Source organism: Sus scrofa, chromosome 9, assembly GCF_000003025.6.
Source record: "Sus scrofa isolate TJ Tabasco breed Duroc chromosome 9, Sscrofa11.1, whole genome shotgun sequence".
Lineage (NCBI taxonomy): Eukaryota > Metazoa > Chordata > Mammalia > Artiodactyla > Suidae > Sus > Sus scrofa.
This window is the reverse complement of record NC_010451.4, coordinates 78,256,380-78,279,211: the sequence shown is the minus strand read 5'-3', so window position 1 is coordinate 78,279,211 and position 22,832 is coordinate 78,256,380. Positions and strand designations below refer to the sequence as shown.

Here is a 22,832-nt window from a genome sequence, read left to right as displayed (position 1 = left end):
GCATATCAGTTTGATTAGGTCCCATTGGTTTATTTTTGCTTTTATTTCTGTTGCCTTGGAAGACTTATCTAAGAAAACATTTGTAAGGTTGACGTCAGAGAATGTTTTGCCTTTGTTCTCTTCTAGGAGTTTGATGGTGTCATGTCTTATGTTTAAGTCTTTAAGCCATTTTGAGTTTATTTTTGTGCATGGTATGAGGGTGTGTTCCAGTTTCACTGATTTACAAGCATGTTGGGAATTTTTAAATCACAGATTCAATTTCACTACTTGCAGTTGATCTGTTCATATTTTCTATTTCTTCCTGGTGCAGTCTTGGGAGACTGTACCTTTCTAACAGTCCATTTCTTCTAGGTTGTCCCATTTTATTGGCATATAGTTGCTTATAGTAATCTCTTATGATCCTTTGTATTTCTGTGGTGTCTATTGTAATTTCTAATATTTTATTTCTGATTTTATTGATTTGGGTCCTCTCTCTTTTTTTCTTGATAAGTCTGGGTAAAAGTTTATATCAATTTTGTTTATCTTTTCAAAGAACCAGCTTTAAGTTTCATTGATCTTTTTTTAAAAAATGTTTTCTTCATTTCTATTTCATTTATTTCTGCTCTGATCTTTGATTTCTTTTCTTCTACTGATTTTGGGTTTTGTTTTTTCTTTCTCTAGTTGCACTTTAGGCATAATATTAGGATGATTGAGATTTTTCTTGTTTCCTGAGGTAAGCAGAATCACTATATACTTCATTTTTAGAACTACTTTTGTTTTTGTTTTCATTTGTCTCTAGGTATTCTTTGATTTCCTCCTTGATTTCTTCAGTGATCCACTGGTTGTTCAGCAGCATATTGTTTAGCCTCCTCATGTTTGAATTTTTTGCAGTTTTTTCCCCCTTGTAGTTAGCTAATTCTAATCTCATCACCTTGTGTTCACAAAAGATGCTTGATGTAATTTCAATTTTCTTAAATGTACTGAGGTTTGCTTTGTGGATCAGTATGTGATCTGTCCTAGAGAATGTTCCATGTGTATTTGAAAACAATGTATATTTTGCTTTTGGATGGAATGCTTTATAAATATCACTTAATTCCATCCAGTATAATGTGTCATTTAAGGACTGTGTTTCCTTATTGATTTTCTGTCTGGATGATCTTTTGTTAGTTGATGTTAAAGTCCTCCACTATTATTGTGGTACTGTCAATTTCTCCTTTTATGTTCATTAACATTTATTTGCCTTATATATTGAGGTGTTCCTATGTTGGGTTCATATATATTTACAATTGTTACATCTTCTTGGATTGATCCCTCGATCATTATATAGTGTCCTTCCTTGTGTCTTATAACACTTTTTAAAGTCTATTTTATTTTGTTTGATATAAGTATTGTTACTCTCGCTTTCTTTTGATTTCCATTTGCATGGAATACCTTCTACCATCTGCCCACTTTTAGTCTGTATGTGTCTCTGCATCTGAAGTGGGTGTCTTATAGACAGAATATATACAGGTTTTGTTTTTATCTTTATTCATTCAGAACTTAGCTTTTGCTTGTCTGGAAAATCTTTTGATTTCTCTGTCTAATATGAATAAGAACCTTGCTGGGTAAAGTATTCTTACTTACAGATTTTTCCCTTTCATCACTTTAAATATATCATGGCACTACTTTTTGGCCTGTCTGCATAGTTTTTCTGCTGAAAAATAAGCTGCTGGTTTTCTAGGAATTCCCTTATATATTATTTGTTGCCTTCCCTTTTTTGCCTTTAATATTTTTGTCTTTAATTTTTGCCAGCTTGATTCCTGCTTGTCTTGGTATGTTCCTCCATGGGTTAATCCTGTATGGGACTCTGTACTTCCTGGACTTGGGTGACTGCTTCCTTTCCCATGTTAGGAAAGTTTTAACCTATTATCTCTCCAAGTATTTTCTCAGGCCTTTTCTCACTCTCTTCTCCTTCTGGGACCCCTATAGTGTGAATGCTGGTGTTTGATGTTGCCCCAGAGGTCTCTTAAAATGTTGTTTCTTTTCATTCTTTTTTAAAAATTCTGTTCTGTAGCAGTGAATTCCACCACTCCAGCTCACTGATCCATTCTTCTGCCTCATTTATGCTGCTATTGATTCCTTCTAGTGTATTTATCACTTCATTTATTGTATTCTTCAATACAATATGTTTTGTTGTTCTTTACATTTTCTAATTCTTTGTTAAAAACTTCTTGTAACTTCTCACTGTATGCATCCATTCTATTTCTGAGTTCTTGGATCATCTTTACCATTATACTCAGAACTCTTGGGTAGACTGCCTATCTCCACCTCACTTAGTTGTCCTTTTGGTGTTTACTTTTTTCCTTTGTCTAGAATATGCTCCTTTGCTGTCTCATTTGTTTATGTTTCTATCTTTTATTCCCCCTTGCTTTTTAGGGCCACACCTGTGGCATATGGAGCTTCCCAGGCTAAAGGTCCAAACAGAGCTATACGTGCTGGCCCACACCACAGCCACAGTGATGCCAGATCTGAGCCATGTTTGCGACCTACACCACAGCTCATAGCAATTCCAGATCCTCAACCCACTGAGCAAGGCCAGGGATCAAAACTGCAACCTAATGGTTCCTAGTTGGATTCGTTTCTGCTGAGCCATGAAGGGAATGCCTGTATTTTTATGTATATAGTATTTTTTGTTTGTTTGTTTTTTGTCTTTTTGTCTTTTCTAGGACTGCTCCTGCGGCATATGGAAGTTCCCAGGCTAGGGGTCTAATCGGAGCTGTAGCCACCAGCCTACACCAGAGCCACAGCAATGCCAGATCCGAGACACGTCTGTGACCTACACCACAGCTCAGGGCAATGCTGGATCTTTAACCCACTGAGAAAGCCCAGGGATTGAACCCATAACCTCATGGTTCCTAGTCGTTTTTGTTAACCACTCACCACAATGGGAACTCCCTGTATATAGTATGTTAATGACACTTCTTGACCCTGCAAAAGTGGCCTTCTACAGGGGATGAACTATGTGTCCCCCCAGTACACTCTCCTCTCTTCACCCAAAGGCTTGTGACCAGCTTGTTCCAAGGTAGGTTCTGACCTATGTTTGTAGACTCAGTTCCACAAAAAATATGATGTAGGATCATATTTTTCTTGCTTCTGGTGTCTGCCCCCTGGTGGGTGATGCTGGTCTAGAGGCTTGTGCAGGCTTGTGAGAGGGGCCAGTGCCTGCTCACTTATGGGTGGAGCTGGGTCTTGATCCTCGTTTGGGCCAAGCCATGTCAAGGGGTATGTTGAGAAGTGGCTGTGGGCTCAGGAAATCTTTAGGCAGCCTGTCTTGCTGATGGGTGGGGTTGTTTTCCCATCCCATTGGTTATTTTTCCTAAAGCATCCCAGCACTAGAGCCTATAGAGCCTGTATAATGGGGCCAGGTCTTGTTGCTAACTACCCAAGCAAGACGTCTGCCTCCAGCAAGAGTTCAAGTATATGAGCACTCTCTGATGTAACCATCACCAGCTTTTATGACCCCAGAGAAATACACAACCACCCCTGCCTCCCTAGGAGACCTTCCAAGACCAGCAGGTAGGTCTGGCCCACGCTCCTAAGAAGTAACTGTTTTTGCACACACAAGATCTTGTATGCACCTTCTAAGAGTGGAGTCCCCATTTCCCAGTCCTGTGGAACTCCTGTAATTAAGCCTTTGTTGGCCTTCAAAGCCACATGCTCTGGGGCTCCTCTTTCTGATGCCAAACACCTAGGCTATGGAGGCTGAAGTGGGATCAGAGCTCTCTCTCCTGTGGGAGAATTTCTGCAATATATTTCTTCTCCAGTTTACAGGTCGCCAACCCAGTTTATAGCATGGGATTTTATTATATCACAAGTGCACCCCTTGGAGTTCCCATCGTGTCTCAGTGTTTAACAAATCCAACTAGGAACCATGAGGTTGTGGTTTGATCCCTGGCCTTGCTCAGTGGGTTAAACATCTGGTGTTGCTGAGAGCTGGGTGGTGTAGGTTGCAGACACGGCTTGGATCTGGTGTTGCTGTGGCTCTGGCATAGGCCGGCGGCTACAGCTCCAATTAGATCCCTAGCCTGGGAACCTCCAAATGCCATGGGTGCGGCCCTAGAAAAGGCAAAAAGACAAAAAAAAAAAAAAAAAAGTGCACCCTTTATACTCTCTTGTGGTTTCTTCCTTATATCTTTGGATGTGGAACATCTCTTTTTGGTAGGTTCCCGTCTTTTTTTTTTTTTTTTTTTTTTTGTCAATTGTTCTCATGATTTTGGTGTGCTTGTGAGAGGAGGTTAAGCTCAAGGTCCTTCTACTCTACCTTCTTTTCTCTCATTTCCTTTACTACTTTCTTTTGTGATAATTTTTTTTAGTGTACCATTTTAATCCCTTTCTTATATTTTTTCTATTTTTTAGAGTTTTTAGCAACTGCTCTAGATATTATAACCTGAATTTTAAATCTTCACAATCTACTTCAATATTTAATTCCAGTAAAACAGAAACAACCCTCCAAAATACCTTTTCCCTTGCCCTCTTTTGTTATTATCATATATATTTCATGTATATGTTATAAACCCAACATAAGTGTTATCAATACTGTTTTATCCTGTGTTTTAAACATGTAGAAAAATGTATCTAAGACTGTTTTAAATTTACCTACATATCTGCCATAACCAAAACTCTTCAGTTCTTCCTATTGATTTGAATTAAACTGGAGTCTGGCTGGCTGGCTGGCTGGCTGGCTGGCTGGCTTGCTTTCTTTCTTTCTTTCTTTTTGCTTTTAGGGCTGCACTTGTGGCATATGGAGGTTCCCAGACTAGGGGTTGAATGGGAACTTCACCTGCCAGCCTACACCACAGCTACTGCAATGCAGGATCCAAGCCATAACCGCAACCTACTCCACAGGTCACGGCAACACTGTATCCTTAAACTATTGACTGAGGCCAGGGATTGAACCTGTACCCTCATGGATACTACCAGGTTTGTAACCTGCTGAGCCACAACAGGAACTGAATTAAACTGGAGTATTTCTTATAAGACAGTCTAGCAACAGGATATCCTCTCAATCTTTGTTTACCTAGGAATATTTTATCTCACCTTTATTTTAAAAGACTAGTTTTTCTGAATATAGAATACTTACTTGGTATTTTTTCTTTTAACACTTTAAATATGTCATGTTTTGTGGTTTCTATTATTTCTAATGAAAAAGCAACCATTAAAGGTATGATTGGTCCCGTGTGTCTAATGAGTCATTTTCTCCATCCAGCTTTAAAACTTCCTATTTTTCTTTGGCTTTCAGCAGTTTAACTATGATGTGTCTCTGTGTGCAGCTCTCTGCGTTTTCCTACTTGGGGCTCGTTGAGGTTAAATTCATAGTTTTTTTTTTTTTTAATCAGATCTAGAAAGTTTTCTGCCATTATTTCTTCAAATATTTTTTAACTCCTTTCTCTTTCCCTCTCTTCTCCTTGGTGCTCCATTATGTATACATATATGAACATAATGTCTCCTCACAAGCCTCTGAGGCTCTTTTGCCTTTTCTTCTTTTTCTCTCTGCTCTTTCAGAGTATATATAAATTTCATGACCTATATTCAAATTCACCAATTTTTTTGCCATCTCAAATCTTCTATTAAGCTCATCTAGTGAATTTTTAACTTTAGTTACTTCCCTTTTTAAGTTTAGAGTTTTTGTCTATATTTTTTTTATAATAATTATATCTCTGTGGTAATTCTTTATTCACTGAGTCATTGTTGTCCTACTTCCCTTTAATGCTTTAAACATGGTTTCCTTTAGTTCTTTGAATATACTTATAATAGCTGCTTTGATGTTTTAGCTTACTAAATCCAACATATGGAGACACTTAGATTCAGTTTCTATTGACCAATTTCTTCCTTAAATATGGGTCATCCTTTCCCGTTTCTTTGCATATATCTAAAATTTTTATTAGATGTTGGACATTTTAAGATAATATATTAGAGCAACTGCAGACTGTGATTTTCTCTAAGGGTGGTTGATGGACTAAAAGTCTGTTAGTGTGGCCACTGATATCTCTACTCCATTTTTTCCCTCTCATTTTTCTTTCCAATTTGGCTTTTTTAAGATTTTATTAAGCTGGTTTCCAGCATCACTTTAACACTCAGCCAAAAACTATTCAGAGATTTTATTCAAACACCTCAATCTAGTAAAGCTCCCAGTCCCAAAATGTGTGTGTGTGGAATGAGGAGTTGTATGTGGAATTTGTTCATGGAATGAGGAATGCATGCAAAGTTCAAGCCTTTTACAAGTTGGCCACAGATTTTATTACCACTAGGCCTAGTTGAATCTCCTTTCCAGATATTCTTAGGTTCCACTGACCAGTGATATATGGGTTAATTGGGCCCATTTGATTTTCTGCTATGCCTGTTTATAGCCTCCAGTCAACCTAGAATACGTGGTAAACTTATCAAGCCCCCAAGATTGTCTTACGTCTTAGAAATCTCTATAAAAATCCCACCACTCCATGAGTCTGTTGTTTGCCACACATTAGACTAAAACTTCATATTAGTAGAGCCACTGGCACTCCCTATTACTTTGAAACTAAGACCACTATTTTAATCTATAATACTCCCTTATCAAGTGTTCTCTATCCAGTTTTCAAGATCGGTCCCATCCTGTCTGAAATGCTACAACAGAGTTGAGGATGAGGAACAGGAAAAGAGAGGTAGACTAGATAAGAAACCGCAAACTTGTGTTATTTTTAATCCTAAATTCAGTATTTTTCATGAATAAAGCTTCTCCATTTGTTTGGTTGATTCTACAATTGCTGTACTAGTTTGACAGTTTTGCCTAGCTTTATGACTGCTTTGTGGGGAGGGCAATTAAATCTCTTAGTCATGTCAGCCATTCCCTTTTTTTTTTGCTTTTAAAGGACCCACCCATGGCATATGGAAGTTCCCAGGTTAGGAGCTGAATCAGAGCTGCAGCTGCCAGCCTACACCACAGCCACAATACCACCACCAGATCCAAGCCGCATCTGTGACCTACATTGTAGCTTGTGGCAATGCCAGTCCTTAACCCACTGAATGAGGCCAGGAATTGAACCCACATCCTCATGGTCACCAGCTGGTTCTTAGCCCACTGAGCCACAAAAGGAACTCCAGCCACTCCTTTTTTTAAATAGTGTATATCATGTGTTCCCGTAGTCCAAAGTTCAACTGTACCAAATCTTGGCTATAACTTTGAGACTGTATTTACCTCTGAGATAAGAGTGCAGATTTACTGTTATTTTTCAATATACCATGCATAGGTATGTACCTATTTTAGATGAGCTATATTAGACATAGATTCTTTTCTTTTTTGTTCCTGCTGGGAAAAGCTGATTTTGTGCCTATTTCTTTGTGTCTATGGTAGATAGGAATTGATGATTCCTCTACATTAGTAATACAAAGAAAGCTACTGAAAAAGTAATAGAGTTGTAGGCAAATTCCATGCTAATAGCCTATTATATCTATTCAGTCCAGATACCATAATATATGAGAGATACCAATAACCACTAGTATGTGAAATTGATACTAAGAGGGAAGGAAACTATGGCAATATGAAATGTATTTGAGAGAAATTTCGGTGTTTACCCTGGGGGAACATGATATATTGCAAGCCTTTCAAGTATTTAAAGTAGACTTAATAATGATACAGAGGGAAGTGTCAAAACTTAGGGATATAATTTTGAGTTAAATATGCAAAATAAACTATTTAACAGCTTAGGTTGGAACAAATGAACTTGTTTGGTTCTCTTGCAAAATGATGGACTTTTCTCATTGAGAATGACTATAATAGACTAGGTGACCATTTTTCTAAGGAATGTTTATATAGGAGATGGACTAGATGACCTTTCAACTCTAAGTTTCTATAATTTTATAAAAAAATAAAGGAGAATTTAGATGGGTAAAAGATAACACTATTGGAAAAATCCAAAATATACACAAAAGTATCAGAATTTGGGTTATTTATAATAAATAACAAGATGGGTTATAAAAACTATTTCTGAAAGACATGGATTCCACTGTACTACTGAGTTGCAGAGGCAGAAATACACTGGATATTATAAAAAATTACTAGAAGCAGAAAACACTATCCTACCATTGTAAAAGCTGTGATCTACTGTTGTAGTTGCTGTAACTCAAAAATAAGAAAGCTGAAGAGAGAAGAAAAAATAACTCGAACAAGACAAAATTACAAAAAGTCAGACTTCATTCTGGAAAGGCAAAACCGAGTGGGTACATAACAAGTATTTATAAAGAACATGAAGGACAAATAATGTACACTCAGAATTGTTCACCAAAACATGGAAGGCAATCCTTAATACTCTAAAAGAGGCAAGTTTATCACAAATACACAAGTAGCATTATATTCAGGAAACTGTTAAGACAATTTAACAGGACCAAGCAGGTTACAGACTGAAAACAGGAGTAACCTACCTCTTTTAGTTGATCAGCACTCCCCCATGATGCAGAACGCTGATGTGACCGCTTTTCTGCTCCTTCCTCTGCCCAACAGCTAGGTGTCTTTAAAGAAAATAAGTAAATGAAATGAAAAATAAGGACTTTTCCCTCTACTCCTTAATTTCACACAACTCAAATGGATTTCAAAATCCTAGCACATACCAATAAAGGGCTATACGAAATATTAAAATCCCTTAAACACTAAGACTTTCAAGACCCTGTGAAATGTTTATTCTTCTAAATCAGATATGATCAATCTAAGATGTCTGAGTAATGTTACTCAAAACATTTAGTTGTTCACATCAACACTAATAACTAAAAGTTGGCAAATTTAAAGAGAACTGTGAAATATGCATATTTCTGCTTTTAAAGAGAAGAGCCAAACTAAATTATGAAATAGTAGTTTTACTGAATAAAACATCCACCAGATTAATAGAACAAGCTCAGACGCAGTGGGATTACAGATGACCTACATGTCAGATATCTAACTAGACAGAGGGCTGAATGTACTCCTCTTTCTATACTCAGTAAAGAGTGTTAGCAATACTACTGCTTTTTGAAAAACATCAAACATCTTTATATAAAAATATAGTTAATATAAAAAATATTAAGCCAAACTGACTACAATTTAAAGCAATGCATCTTTTGAAAAACTCAAGTGAGCTATATGTCAGAAAATAGAATTGTTCCTACTTAAAACCTCATTTTCAATGATTTAACACATAATAGACACTACATTCGAACATACCACAAAACACTAAATGTCAAAGAGTAAGATCATTTAGTAGCTGTATTAAAAAAAATCATCCTTATATGAGAAGACTCTTGGTATAAAACTTTGAGGAAAGTTAAAACCACTAAAGACAAAGGATAATAATTATCGTATATAAATATACATGTCTCTAAAAATTATTTTTATTACATACTGAAAAATTCATCATTACACTTGTTGAGGCTGCACCTGACTAAATAATACACATGTTCTTATGATACACCATTCATAATGCTTGTGGACAACTTTTAAAATAATCATCACCTCTTAAAAGTAATGACACTCCAAAATAAAACCAGTAACAGTTGAATGCTAGCTGAAGAGAGACACAAATAAACTGCTTTAACAGTTCAAATACTAAAGTGAAGCTATATGGTCATAATATTGAGAGTAAAATATTTTATTCAATTGACAGGTGCAAAGATAAGAGGTATCAATAAATTAAATAAACTGCTTGCAAAGAACTATTTATTTATTAAAACTTCTTAATTTCAGTCCTAATTTTTTCCAAAGAAAAACTACTCTGGAAATAATCCCCCCAAGTAGTCATATCTTTAACAATCAATTCACTCCAAAATTATTAAATTATGATAGTTTTAGTCCAGCTTTTATTTTGAGAATTTATATGCTTCAACACTTTCACCTTTCTACTAAGCAAAGGCAATAATACTCTTATCAAAAATCAAATGATTAAGGATACACAGGGTTTAAAACTCAAACATGCATTCAACAGAAAATGAGTCAAATTTCTGGCGTGTTCCATAATTATTTACAATAACATTAATAACACTAATTATTTACATTTTGCATAGCTCTAACATTTTCAAAATACATTTGCATAAACTGTATCTCCAACTTAGAGATAAATCAGTAGCCACAAAAATTTTGAAAATGAGAGTTGCTGTCGCGACTCAGCAGTTAACCTACTAGTATCCATGAGGATGCAGGTTCGATCCCTGGCCCTGCTTAGTGGGTTAAGGATCTGACACTGCCATGGGCTGTGGTGTAGGTTGCAGACATAGCTCAGATCCTGTGTTGCTGTGGCTGTGGAACAGGGTGGCAGCTACAGCTCTCATTTGACTCCTAGCCTAGGAATCTCCATGTGCCATGGGCGTGGCCCTTAAAAATAACTGTAAATTACTTAATACTGCCATGCACACCAACGGCAAAGAAAACTAAATCTTTTATTTCGCAGAGTACCTCCTTTCTTTTCTTAAAAGTGAATGTGAAATCTATTTGATTATTTCAGAATGTAGCACTGGTTATACAAAAGAAATACATTAAAACATTATAAAACTATCACCATGGCAATCAGAAGAAATACAAATTAGAAAAGAAGAACTCAAACTATCACTGTTTGCAGTTGACATGATACTACACATAGAAAATGCTAAAGATGCTACAAGAAAACTGTTAGAGCCCATCAATGTATCTGGTAAAGTTACAAGATACAAAATTAATGCACAAAAATCCATTTCACTTCTATATACTAACAATGAAATATCAAAAAGAGAAATCAGGAAAAAGATTCCATTTACCATTATGTCAAAAAGAATAAAATACCTAGGAATGAACCTACCTGAAGAGACAAAAGACCTGTACACTGAAAACTATAAGATGCTGATGAAAGAAATCAAAGATGATACAAACAGATGGAAAGATATACCATGCTCTTGGAATGGAAAAATCAAAATTGTCAAAACAATTACACTTCCCAAGGCAATCTACAAATTAACTACAATCCCTATCAAATTACCAATGGTATTTTTCACAGAACTAGAACAAAAATTTTTAAACTTGTATGAAAGCACAAAAGATGCCAAATAGCCAAAGCAATCCTGAGAAAGAAAAATAGAGCTGGAGAAATCAGGCTCTCTGGTGTCAGACTATACTACAAAGTTGCAGTTGTCAAAACAATACAGTACTTGCACAAAAACAGAAATATAGGTCAAAAGAATAGGACAGAAAGCCCAGAAATAAACCCAAGCAGCTACGGTCAACTAATCTACAACAAAGGAGGCAAGAATATATAATGGAGAAAAAAATATCTCTTCAACAAGTGGTGCTGGGAAAACTGGACAGCTACATGTAAAAGAATGAAATCAGAACACTCTCTAACACCACACACAAAAATAAACTCAAGATGGATTCAAAGACCCAAATTTAAGACCAATTTCTATAAAACTCTTAAAGGAAAACATAGGCTGAACATTTTCTGACATAAACCACAGCAGTGTCTTCTCAGATCCACCTCCTAGAGAAATGAAAATAGAAAGGAAAATAAACTAATGGGACCTAATTAAACTTAAAAGCTTTTGCACAGCAAAGGAAACCATAAAGAAAATGAAAAGAATACCCAACCCACAAAATGGGACAAAATATTTGCAAGTGAAACAATTGACAAGGATTAGTCTCCAAAATATATAAACAACTCTGACAGCTCAATATCAAAAAACATGTTAACAACCCAATCAAAAAATGGGCAGAAGATCTAAATAGGCATTTCTCCAAAGAGAGAATATATCCAAATAGACATACAGATGGCCAGAAAACACAAGGAAAGTTGCTCAACATTGCTAATTATTAGATAAATGCAAATCAAAACTACCCTGAGGTACCACCTTCCACCAGCCTAAATGACCACCATCTAAGAGTCTACAAACAACAAATTTTGGAGATAGTACAGAGAAAAAGGAACCCTCTTACACTGTTGGTGGGAATGTAAATTGGTACAACCACTATGGAAAATAGCACCGAGATTCCTCGAAAATCTAAAAATAGAACTACTGTATAATACAGCAATCTCAACTCCTGGGCATTTATCTGGAAAAAAACATAATTTGAAAAGATCCACATACCCCAAAATTCATTTTAACACTTTAAAATATCCAAGATATGGAAGCAAACTAAATGTCCGCCACAAAGGAACAGATAAAGAAGATGTGGTACATATACACACATGAATATTACTCAATGATCAAAAAAATGAAATGCCATCTGCAGCAACATGAGGGACATAGAGATTATCAAAATAAGTCAGAGAAAGACAAATATCATGTCTCACTTATATATATGTGGAATCTAAGAAAAGATAGACATGAACTTATTTGCAGAATAAAAACAGACTCATAGGCTTTGGAAACAAACCTATGGTTACCAAAGGGGATAGATGGTGGGGCAGGGATAGACTGGGGTTTGGGACTGGCATATGCACACTGTTGTATATGGAAATACTGGCCAACAGTGACCTGCTGTATAGCACAGGGAACTTTACCCAATATTCTGTGATAATCTATAAGGAAAAGAATCTGAAAAAGAATGGATATGTGTACATGCATAACTGAATCACTTTGTTGTACTGCAGAAATTATCATCGACTATATTCCAATAAAACTTTAAAAAATGAAAAAAAAACTTACTACAAAAGAATATTTAGGTTCTTGATCCATCCAGTAAAATATGTAGGTTTTTGGTTGTTTCTTTGCTTTTTTTTAAGGCCGCACTTGCGGCATATGGAAGTTCTCAGGCTAGGGGTTGAATTGGAGCTGTAGCTGCCAGCCTACATCACAGCCACAGCCATTCAGGATCCAAGCCATATCTGCAACCTATACCACAGCTCATTGCAGTACCAGATCCTTAACTCCCTGAGCAAACCCAGGGTTTGAACCCACATCCTCATGGATACTAGTCAGGTACGTAATACACTGAGCCACAATAAGTAATCCTAAAATATGTAGTTTTTTAAAAGTACAAACACACCAGAAGAATCCTCAATCACACAGCTATAGAATTACAGGCATATAAATTGTTATTCATCATAATTTCAATTTTTTTCAAAAAATACTCCACAGAGAATAATTTCATTTTAATTGCATCAATTTAAAATAAAATAGGAGGGAATTCCCGTCATGGCTCAGTGGTTAACGAATCTGATTAGGAACCATGAGGTTGCGGGTTCGATCCCTGGCCTTGCTCAGTGGGATAAGGATCCTGCATGGCTGCTAGCTGTGGTGTAGGTTGCAGATGAGGCTCGGATCCTGCATTGCTGTGGCTGTGATATAGGCCAGCAGCTGTAGCTCCAATTTGACCCTTAGCCTGGGAACCTCCCTATGCCGCAGAAGCGGCCCTAGAAAAGGCAAAAAGACAAAAATAATAATAATAACATTATAAAATAGGATGAAAAATGCCCTACTCTACATTCGATAGACTGCACTGTCTAAAACAAAAGCTACTAGCCACATGTAATAATTTAAATTAATGAAAAAACAAAACAAAAGTTCCTTAGTCTCATTAGCATCCTTCAAATACTCAATAACCACATGTGGCTAGTGGCTACTGGCTGCCATACAGAAGAGCACAGATAAAGCAGATTCCTACCACTGCAGCAAGTCCTGTTGAGAACAATGTTTCATACATTTAATTACTGACTTTCAACAAGTTATTTTAGTCAAAGCAAAACCAAACATGGCTACTTGGTCTTTAAATCTATTTAAAGCTCATGCTTGTTAAGTCACAGAGGATGAATTAAATTTGTATCCAATTTGTTAAATCTGAGTATTTGAGAAATATTTTAGCATTTAAATTAGGAAAACAACAACACAAAGTAGCAAAAGTTCACCCCTTTCATATCAGCAAGTGACTCCTTCCAACTGACCTGTTACTGCAACCATTAATCTGGAGTAGAATTTTACGAACTGTGCTACTTTTAACATTATGGCTCCTGGATGTTAGTAAAGAATATATGACAAAAGGGGTCCATGGTCAAATAAATTACATATTATATTCCTTTACTCAAGGTACAACACTATTAACACTTCAAAATTCAAACACACACACTTTTTTAAAAACCTGCTTTATTTTCATGTCTCCGTAAGACTTATTTCGTAAGTACACTTATTAACATTTTCCAAAGACAGCTTAGAAATAAATATAATCATCAATAATTGGTATTATATATAATGGCTTGCTCTTTAGCCATCATAACTTAGGGGAGGCTTCCTCTCTAGCTGCCTCCACCTAAACTACCAGGGAAGAGAAAATGAACCTTTCATACACTTGAGCAATGCAGAACCAAAGCCAGTCTCTAAGACTTGACAAAAAGGTGGTTGGCTAAACAAACTAAACAAAAAACTTCTGTACGTGGAAAGGACACCTATAGGTGGAAAAGGCCATTTTTATTTTCACCTCTCAGAACCATCTAAAGCCTAGCCCATGAAGCTTTCTCTCCATCCCCCAGGTCCATTCTCCTATCTGATTTCCTGTGCAACAACTACCTTCTCTGAGTGAAGTACACAGAAAATAGCCTACTGCACAGGATTGCACATTTAAGACTTTTAAAAGAGCAGTTGGTTTTACATTCACAACAAAGCTGGAAGGATGTTACATAGATTTACCATAAACCCCTCACCACCACACATGGAGAGCCATCCAAATGTACCAAAGTGGTATACTTGTTACAATTGATGAACTTGACACATCATTATCACCCAGAGTTCATAGTGTATATTAGAGTTTACTTTTGATGTTGTGCATTCAAGGGGTATGGACAAATGGAAAACGACATATATCCATCATCATATACTATTCAGAATATTTTCACTGCCCTAAAAATCTCCTGTACTCTGCCTATTCATTCCTTCCCATCTCCAGACCCTTAAAAACCACTGATCTTTTTTGCTCTTTCCATAGTTTTGCTTTTTCTAGAATGTCAGGTAGTTGGAATTGTATAGTAGACTGCCTTTTCATTGTCACTTGCTTCATTTAGTAATATATATTTAAGGTTCCTCCATGTCTTTTCATGGCTTGACAGCTCATTTCTTTTTAATGCTGAATAATACTGGTGTCTGGATGTACCACACTTTATTCATTGATTCTCCTACTGAGGGACATCTTGGTTGCTTCCAAATTCAGTAATTATGAATAAAGCTGCTATAAACATCTGTGTACAGGTTTTTGTGTGAACATAAGTTTACAACTCTTTTGAGTAAGTGCCAAGGAACATGAATGCTGGATTGTAAGGTAGGAGTATATTTACTTTTTGTAAGAAACTGCCAAGGAGTTCCAGTCGTGGCTCAGCGGGTTAATGAATCTGACTAGCATCCATGAAGATGCAGCTTCGATCCCCGGCCTTGCTCAGTGGGTTAAGGATCTGGCATTGCCATGAGCTGTGGTGTAGGTTGCAGATGTGGCTTGGATCTGACATTGCTGTGCTGTGGAGTAGCCTGGAAGCTACAGCTCTGATTCAGCCCCTAGCCTTGGAATCTCCATATGCCATAGGTGTGGCTCTAAAAAGCAAAAAAGAAAAGAAAGAAGGAAGGAAGGAAAGAAGGAAAAAAAGAAGGAAGGAAAGTAAGAAAGAAAAGAAAGAAACTGCCAAAGTGGCTGTACCATATCCTATTCCCACAGCAATGTATATCAGTTTCCACTGCTTTGCATTCTGGTCAGTATGTGGTGTTGTCAGTGTACTGGATTTTGGCCATTCTAATAGATGTGTATAGTGGTATCTTGTTTTTATTGGCATTTCCTTGATGACACATAATGTGGAATATCTTTTCATATGCTTGTTCGCATTGTGTGTTATCCTCTTTTGTGAGGTGTCTACTAAGGCCTATGTTTAATAACCAGGTTGTTTATTTTCTTACTGTTGAGTTTTAAGAGTTATTTGTACATTTTGGATAAGAGTCCTTTATCAGATATGAATAATGGGAACTTTTGTTATTTACATCTTTATTTATAAACTAGAAAGGGCAAATATGCTTCTCTACTTTATTAATTTCAAAGAGGTCAAATGCCAGAGCCTAAAATCACATCCAAAAAAAACCTACGAAAACAAAAAAAAACCTAATCACTTCACTAAATTATTTTAATCTTATTTGATACGTACTTAAATCCTATGTAAAACTTTTTTATTTTTAATTTTATTATTATTATTTTGTCTTTTTGCCATTTCTGGGGCCACTCTCAAGGTACATGGAGGTTCCCAGGCTAGGGGTCAAATCAGAGCTATAGCAACTGGCCTATGCCAGAACCACAGTAATGTGGGATCCGAGCCGCATCTGCAACCTACGCCACAGCTCACGGCGGATCCTTAATCCACTGAGCAAGGCCAGGGATCAAACCAGCAGGATTCATTAACTACTGAGCCACGACGGGAACTCCAACTATTTTAAATTTATTTTTGTACTGTTCGCCTTCAGTCTTGAAATTTATTATAGTTTATAATATGTAAATATGATTATTGACTACTCATTATTTTATTGTGCTTAAATAGATGATCATTTATAGTAAGGTACTGATGAACTTGGCAAGAAATGAAATGGAATTACTTGAAAATCAATGATATTTAAATTAATAATTATGATTATAGACTAAAGTTACAGAAAAGTTTTAAAATAGCTAATGACAAACCCTTATTTAGAAAATATCCTTTAGAGATCTGGCTTTCTTTTCATGAATAAAAATTTTTAAACTTTTTAAAAACTTTAAACTTAAAAGATCATTTTGAAAAGATTATCCTGATGACACATGAAGGAGCACAAAAAGACTATGATTCTAACATTATGCATTGCTTTTCTGGTAACAGTATGTAAGTATACATAGTTTTATAACCAGATATAAACACAAATAGCCTCTTCACTAGTTAGCAAGGAGTGTAGAAAAGGAAAAGTTCAGCTCAAAAAAGCTTTAGGAATTCAGTGATAGCAGTTAACACACTCAAGTTTTCTCATCATGCTCCAGCTATATACCAAGTTATGTGCTCATTCTGTTAGGTCACTTTCAAATTGTAGTTCCTGGATGGGTAACACCAGCCTCATCTGGGAACACGTTAGAAATGCAAACTGTCAGGCTCAATAGCAAAATTACTAAATCTGAAATTCTTTTTTTTATTTTTTAAATTTTTACAGCTGTAGCTGTGGCATAAGGAAGTTTCAGGCTAGGGGTTGAATCAGAGCTACACCTGAGGCCTATGCCACAGCCATAGCCACAGAAACACTAGATCTGAGCCGCAACTGCCACCTATGCTATAACTTATGGCAACACCAGATTTTTAACCCACTGAGCAAGGCCAGGGATCAAACCTGCACCTTCCTAAGAGACTATTTTGGGTCCTTAACCCACTAAGCCACAATGGGAACTCCTAAATCTGAAATTCTTTGATAAGGCCCAGTAATCAGTGTTTTAAGAAGCTGCCCATATATGCATTATTTTTTCTTACAGGCTAATATCCATTAACAAGCATAATATTAATTTGCACATATCTTTAGAAATAAACATTAAGTTAGTGTGAATATTATTTGGAGCCATGTAGAAAGTTATATTGTTAGGGAGAAATTTTTCTTTACCAAGGGACATTAAACAGTAGTCTCCAGCAAGGACTAATATGCCTGATTATTTAAGTAAAATGTATATAATCCATAGCTATTTAGGCTTCAAAAGTGTTTAACACACAACTGAATGGAATTCTATGAAGTAAGGGTTTATAATTTTCTAGATTACCAACTAGGAAACTTAGAAGAGTTAAGAAGCTATTTTTCCATTTCCAGATCTCAAGGTGAGGGGGTGGGGGGATGATGGTGGTAAACTGCTGGATCACATTTTTTTAAATTATAATCAATTGTTATTTCCCCAATACATTTTTTTCCCTGCTGTACAGCATGGTGACCCAGTTACACATACATGTATACATTCTTTTTTCTCGCATTATCACGTTCCATCATAAGTGACCAGACATAGTTCCCAGTGATACACAGCAGGATCTCATTGCTAATCCAGTCCAAAGGCAATAGTTTGCATCTATTAATCCCACACTCCCAGTTCATACCACTCCCTCCCCCTCCCCTTTGCAACCATAATTCTATTCTCCAAGCCTATGATTTTCTTTTCTGTGGAAAGGTTCATTTGTGCCATATATTAGATTCCAGTTATAAGTGATATCATACGGTATTTGTCTTTCTCTTTCTGACTCAGTATGAGAGTCACTCAGTATGAGAGTCTCTAGTTCCATCCATGTAGCTGAAAATGGCATTATGTTGTTCTTTTCAATGGCTGAGTAGTATTCCATTGTGTATATATACCACATCTTCACAATCCAATCATCTGTCAATGGACATTTGGGTTGTTTCCATGTCTTGGCTATTGTGAATAGTGCTGCAATGAACATGCGGGTGCATGTATCTTTTTCAAGGAAAGTCTCATCGGATATATGCCCAAGAGTGGGATTGCTGGGTCATATGGGAGTTCTACGCATAGTTTTCTAAGTTACCTCCATACTGTTCTCCATAGTGGTTGTACCAGCGTACATTCCCACCAACAGTGCAGGAGGGTTCCCCTTTCTCCACACCCCCCTCCAGCATTTGTTATTTGTAGACTTCTTAATGATGGCCATTCTGACTGGTGTGAGGTAGTACCTCATAAGTAGTTTTGATTTGCATTTCTCAAATAATCAGGGATGTTGAGCATTTTTTGATGTGCCTCTATATCTTCCTTGGAGAAATGTCTATTCAGATCTTTTGCCTGTTTTTCAGTTGGGCTGTTGGCTTTTTTGCTGTTGAATTGTGTAAGTTGTTTGTATATTTTAGAGATTAAGCCCTTGTCAGTTGCATCAATGGAAACTATTTTCTCCCATTCTGTAAGCTGTCTTTTTGTTTTCTTTTTGGTTTCCTTTGCTGTGCAAAAGCTTGTCAGTTTGACTAGGTCTCACTAGTTTATTTTTGCTTTTATTTCTGTTGCCTTAGAAGACTGATCTAAGAAAACATTTGTAAGGTTGATGTCAGAGAATGTTTTGCCTATGTTCTCTTCCAGGAGTTTGATGGTGTCTTGTCTTACATTTAAGTATTTCAGCCATTTTGAATTCATTTTTTTGCATGGTGTTAGGGTGTGTTCTAGTTTTTTTTTTTTTTTAACTAGGAAATACCACAGATATTAACTACTACCTCTGTGATAGACACGATAAAATTATTTGCCTTACTCTGTAAGAAATATTAATTTAAGTAAAAGCAATAATAAATTTGCCCCAAACCTTAAGACTATTCATAGTAATTCTAGTTCTAAGAATTAACCTGAGATGTGCACCAAGAGAAGCATTGGAAATAAATTAAAAGTTTATCAATAGAGGAAAGAAATGTTGTAGCACATATTTATAATACAAAAAACCACCTACACAGACTACAATTCCACTTTTGTAAGCAAACACATACAAAGATAAATAGACTTTAAAGAGATATTGCAAAATATCTCTTTAAAGTGAGAATTCTAGATAATTCTAAGTAAATCCTTTTTTTTTCCCAGGTGAATCCAAAAAAAATATTGTTTTAAAAACTACTTAAAATGGAGAGCCAATCATGGCTCAACAGAAACAAATCTGACTAGTATCCATGAGGACGCAGGTTCAATCCCTAGCCTTGCTCAGTGAGTGAAGGATCTGGTTTTGCTGTGAGCTATGGTGTACGTCGCAGACACAGCTTGGATCTGGCATTGCTTTGGCTGTGGCTCAGGCCAGCAGCTACAGCTCCGATTTGCCCCCTAGCCTGGGAAACTCCATGTGCCGTGGGTGAGGCCCTAAAAAGCCACAAAAAAAAAGAAAGAAAGAGAGCTTAAAATCTTGTTGAGGAACACTTAATGACATGAGAAAATGTTATGATTTATTAAAAAGGTTACAAAACACTACCTGCAGTATCATCTGAACTCTTATTTTTAAAAGTTTTTAATTTTAAAATTTTTATTATTTTAAAATGTAAATGATCAAACTATAAGGGGATATCTATATCTATAACATATATGTTATATATTATAATATCTAGGTAGCTGATTTATATGTTTATATATACTATATATCTAATATGTATGTCTATATAATACATATTTATATTATATATTTTCTATTTATACATTTTATAAATATTTATGCATTTATATATTACATATTTATTTACATATTATATATTACTATATTTATATATATTTTATAAACGTGTGTGTGTGTATATATATATATATATATGAATCAGTTGTCTGGATATTAGTGTTATAAGCAACTTATTTTTTGATTTTTGGTATTTTCCAAATCTTCTGCAATGACTACTAGTTTGAAAATAGAAGCAGTATTCTTTCAAAAATATACAATGTAGCCATTAGAGAACTGTTAAGTGTGGATGTATATCTACTCTGAGAAAAGCCCAATAGAGAATTATAGAAATCCCAACTTTAGATGCAAATCTCAAATCTACCTTGGAAGACAGGTTATATGTAAATTAGGATCTCAGTATGTATCATATAAAATATTTCTCACCTGAAATGGTTTCCTTTGACTAGGATATTGGAGTTCTCTCACAACTACAAGTGTCTATATGTAGATAATCTACTGCTAGCTATGGGAATGGAGTTGGGAGACTTTAGGAAAATTGAAATATTTAATTATTTAAACTAATGGAAAACTGAAGGTAACAAATATAAAACACCCAGAAATATTAGTGGAAAGTTATTGATGAGAATGCTGACAGGAAATTATAATTCAGTTTGGATATGTCTTTCATGTTGCTTTTTAATTATATGGAAGAAACAACATATCTATAAAAATATTTTCCTGACAAAGTTAAACATAGAGCTGTGGTATGATCCAGCAATTCCTAGAGAGATGAAAACACATGGAAACACAAAAACTTGTATGCAAATGTTCAGAGTAGTTCATCAACTCATGAATATATAAATAAACTGTAGAATATCCATACCATGGAATATTATTTGGCAATACAAAGGAATGAAGTACTGATACCTGCTAACACATGGATAAAACTTAAAAATACTACAGTAAGTGAAAACAGCCAGAAACCAAAGGTTTTTGGAAATATTCAGAATATGCTAATATATAGAGGCAGAAAGCGCCTATGGCTGATGGAAAGAAGAGTGGGAAAATAGTGAGAGACTGCTAGTGGGAAAAGTGGTTTCTTTTGCAGTGATAATGTGTTCTAAAATTGATTATGGCAATAGCTGTAAAACTGAGTATATTAAAAATTGTACTCTCTAAATAGATGAGCTGTATGGTATAAAAATTACATCTCAATAATTATTAAAAATATTTATATCAAAGACAAGATGGCTTCACAGGCGAATTCTATCAAACATTTAGAGAAGAGCTAACACCTATCCTTCTGAAACTATTTCAAAAAATTGCAGAGGAAGGGATACCCCCAAACTCATTCTATGAGGCCACCATCACCCTGATACCAAAACCAGACAAAGATACCACAAAAAAAGAAAACTACAGGCCAATTTCACTGATGAACATCGATGCAAAAATCCTCAACAAAATACTAGCAAACCGCATCCACAAATACATTAAAAGGATTGTACATCATGATCAAGTGGGATTCATCCCAGGGATACAAGGGTTCTTCAATATCCACAAATCCATCAGTGTGATACACCACATTAACAAACTGAAGAATAAAAACCACATGATCCCCTCAATAGATGCAGAAAAAGCCTTTAACAAAATCCAACACCCATTTCTGATAAAAACCCTTCAGAAAATGGGCAGAGTGGGAACCTACCTCCGCATAATAAAGGCCATATATGACAAACCCACAGCAAACATCATTCTCAATGGTGAAAAGCTGAAGGAATTCCTGCTGAGATCAGGAACAAGACAAGGATGTCCACTCTCACCACTACTCTTCAACATAGTTCTGGAAGTTCTAGCCACAGCAATCAGAGAAGTAAAAGAAATAAAAGGAATCCAAATTGGAAAGGTAGAAGTAAAACTATACCTATTTGACACGATACTATACCTAGAGAACCCTAAAGACTCTACCAGAAAACTGCTAGAGCTCATCCACGAATTTGGCAAAGTCACAGGATACAAAATTAATACACAGAAATCAACAGCATTTCTATACACTAACAATGAAAGATCATAAAGAGAAATTAGGGAAGTAATCCCGTTTACCATTGCATCCAAAAGAATAAAATACTTAGGAGTAAACCTACCTAAAGAGACAAAAGACCTATACTCTGAAAACTATAAGACACTAATGAAAGAAATCAAAGATGACACAAATAGATGGAAAGATATACCATGCTCATGGATTGGAAGAGTCAATATTATCAAAATGACTATACTACCCAAGGCAATCTATAGATTCAATGCAATCCCTGTCAAATTACCAAGGACATTTTTCACAGAACTCAAACAAAATACTTTAAAGTTTGGTTGGAAGCACAAAAGATCTAGAATAGCCAAAGACGTCCTGAAAAAGAAAAATGGAGCTGGAGGAATCAGGCTCCCGGACTTCAGACTATACTACAAAGCAACGGTCATCAAAACCACATGGTACTCACAAAGACAGAAATATAGATCAGTGGAACAGGATAGAAAGCCCAGAATTAAACCCACGCACCTACAGCCAACTCATCTATGACAAAGGAGGCAAGAATATACAATGGAGAAAGGACAGCTTGTTCAGTAAGTGGTGCTGGGAAAACTGGACAGCCACATGGAAAAGAATGAAATTAGAACACGCCCTAACACCATACACAAAAATAAACTCCAAATGGATTAAAGACCTAGATATAAGACCAGACACTATAAAACTCTCAGAGGAAAACATGGGCCAAACACTCTCCGACA

The 22,832-nt window shown here is 35.9% G+C and overlaps 1 protein-coding gene across 2 annotated transcripts in view; it reads right to left on the bottom strand.

The window, feature by feature from the left end:
• The window catches only part of GLCCI1 (glucocorticoid induced 1), a 115,906-nt gene that overhangs the window by 54,874 nt on the left and 38,200 nt on the right, over positions 1-22,832 (bottom strand). For both annotated transcript variants that reach the window (XM_021102417.1, XM_021102418.1), the window contains exon 3: positions 8,413-8,499. In XM_021102417.1, coding sequence (XP_020958076.1) covers positions 8,413-8,499 — 87 coding nt within the window. The remainder of the gene's footprint in view (positions 1-8,412; positions 8,500-22,832) is intronic.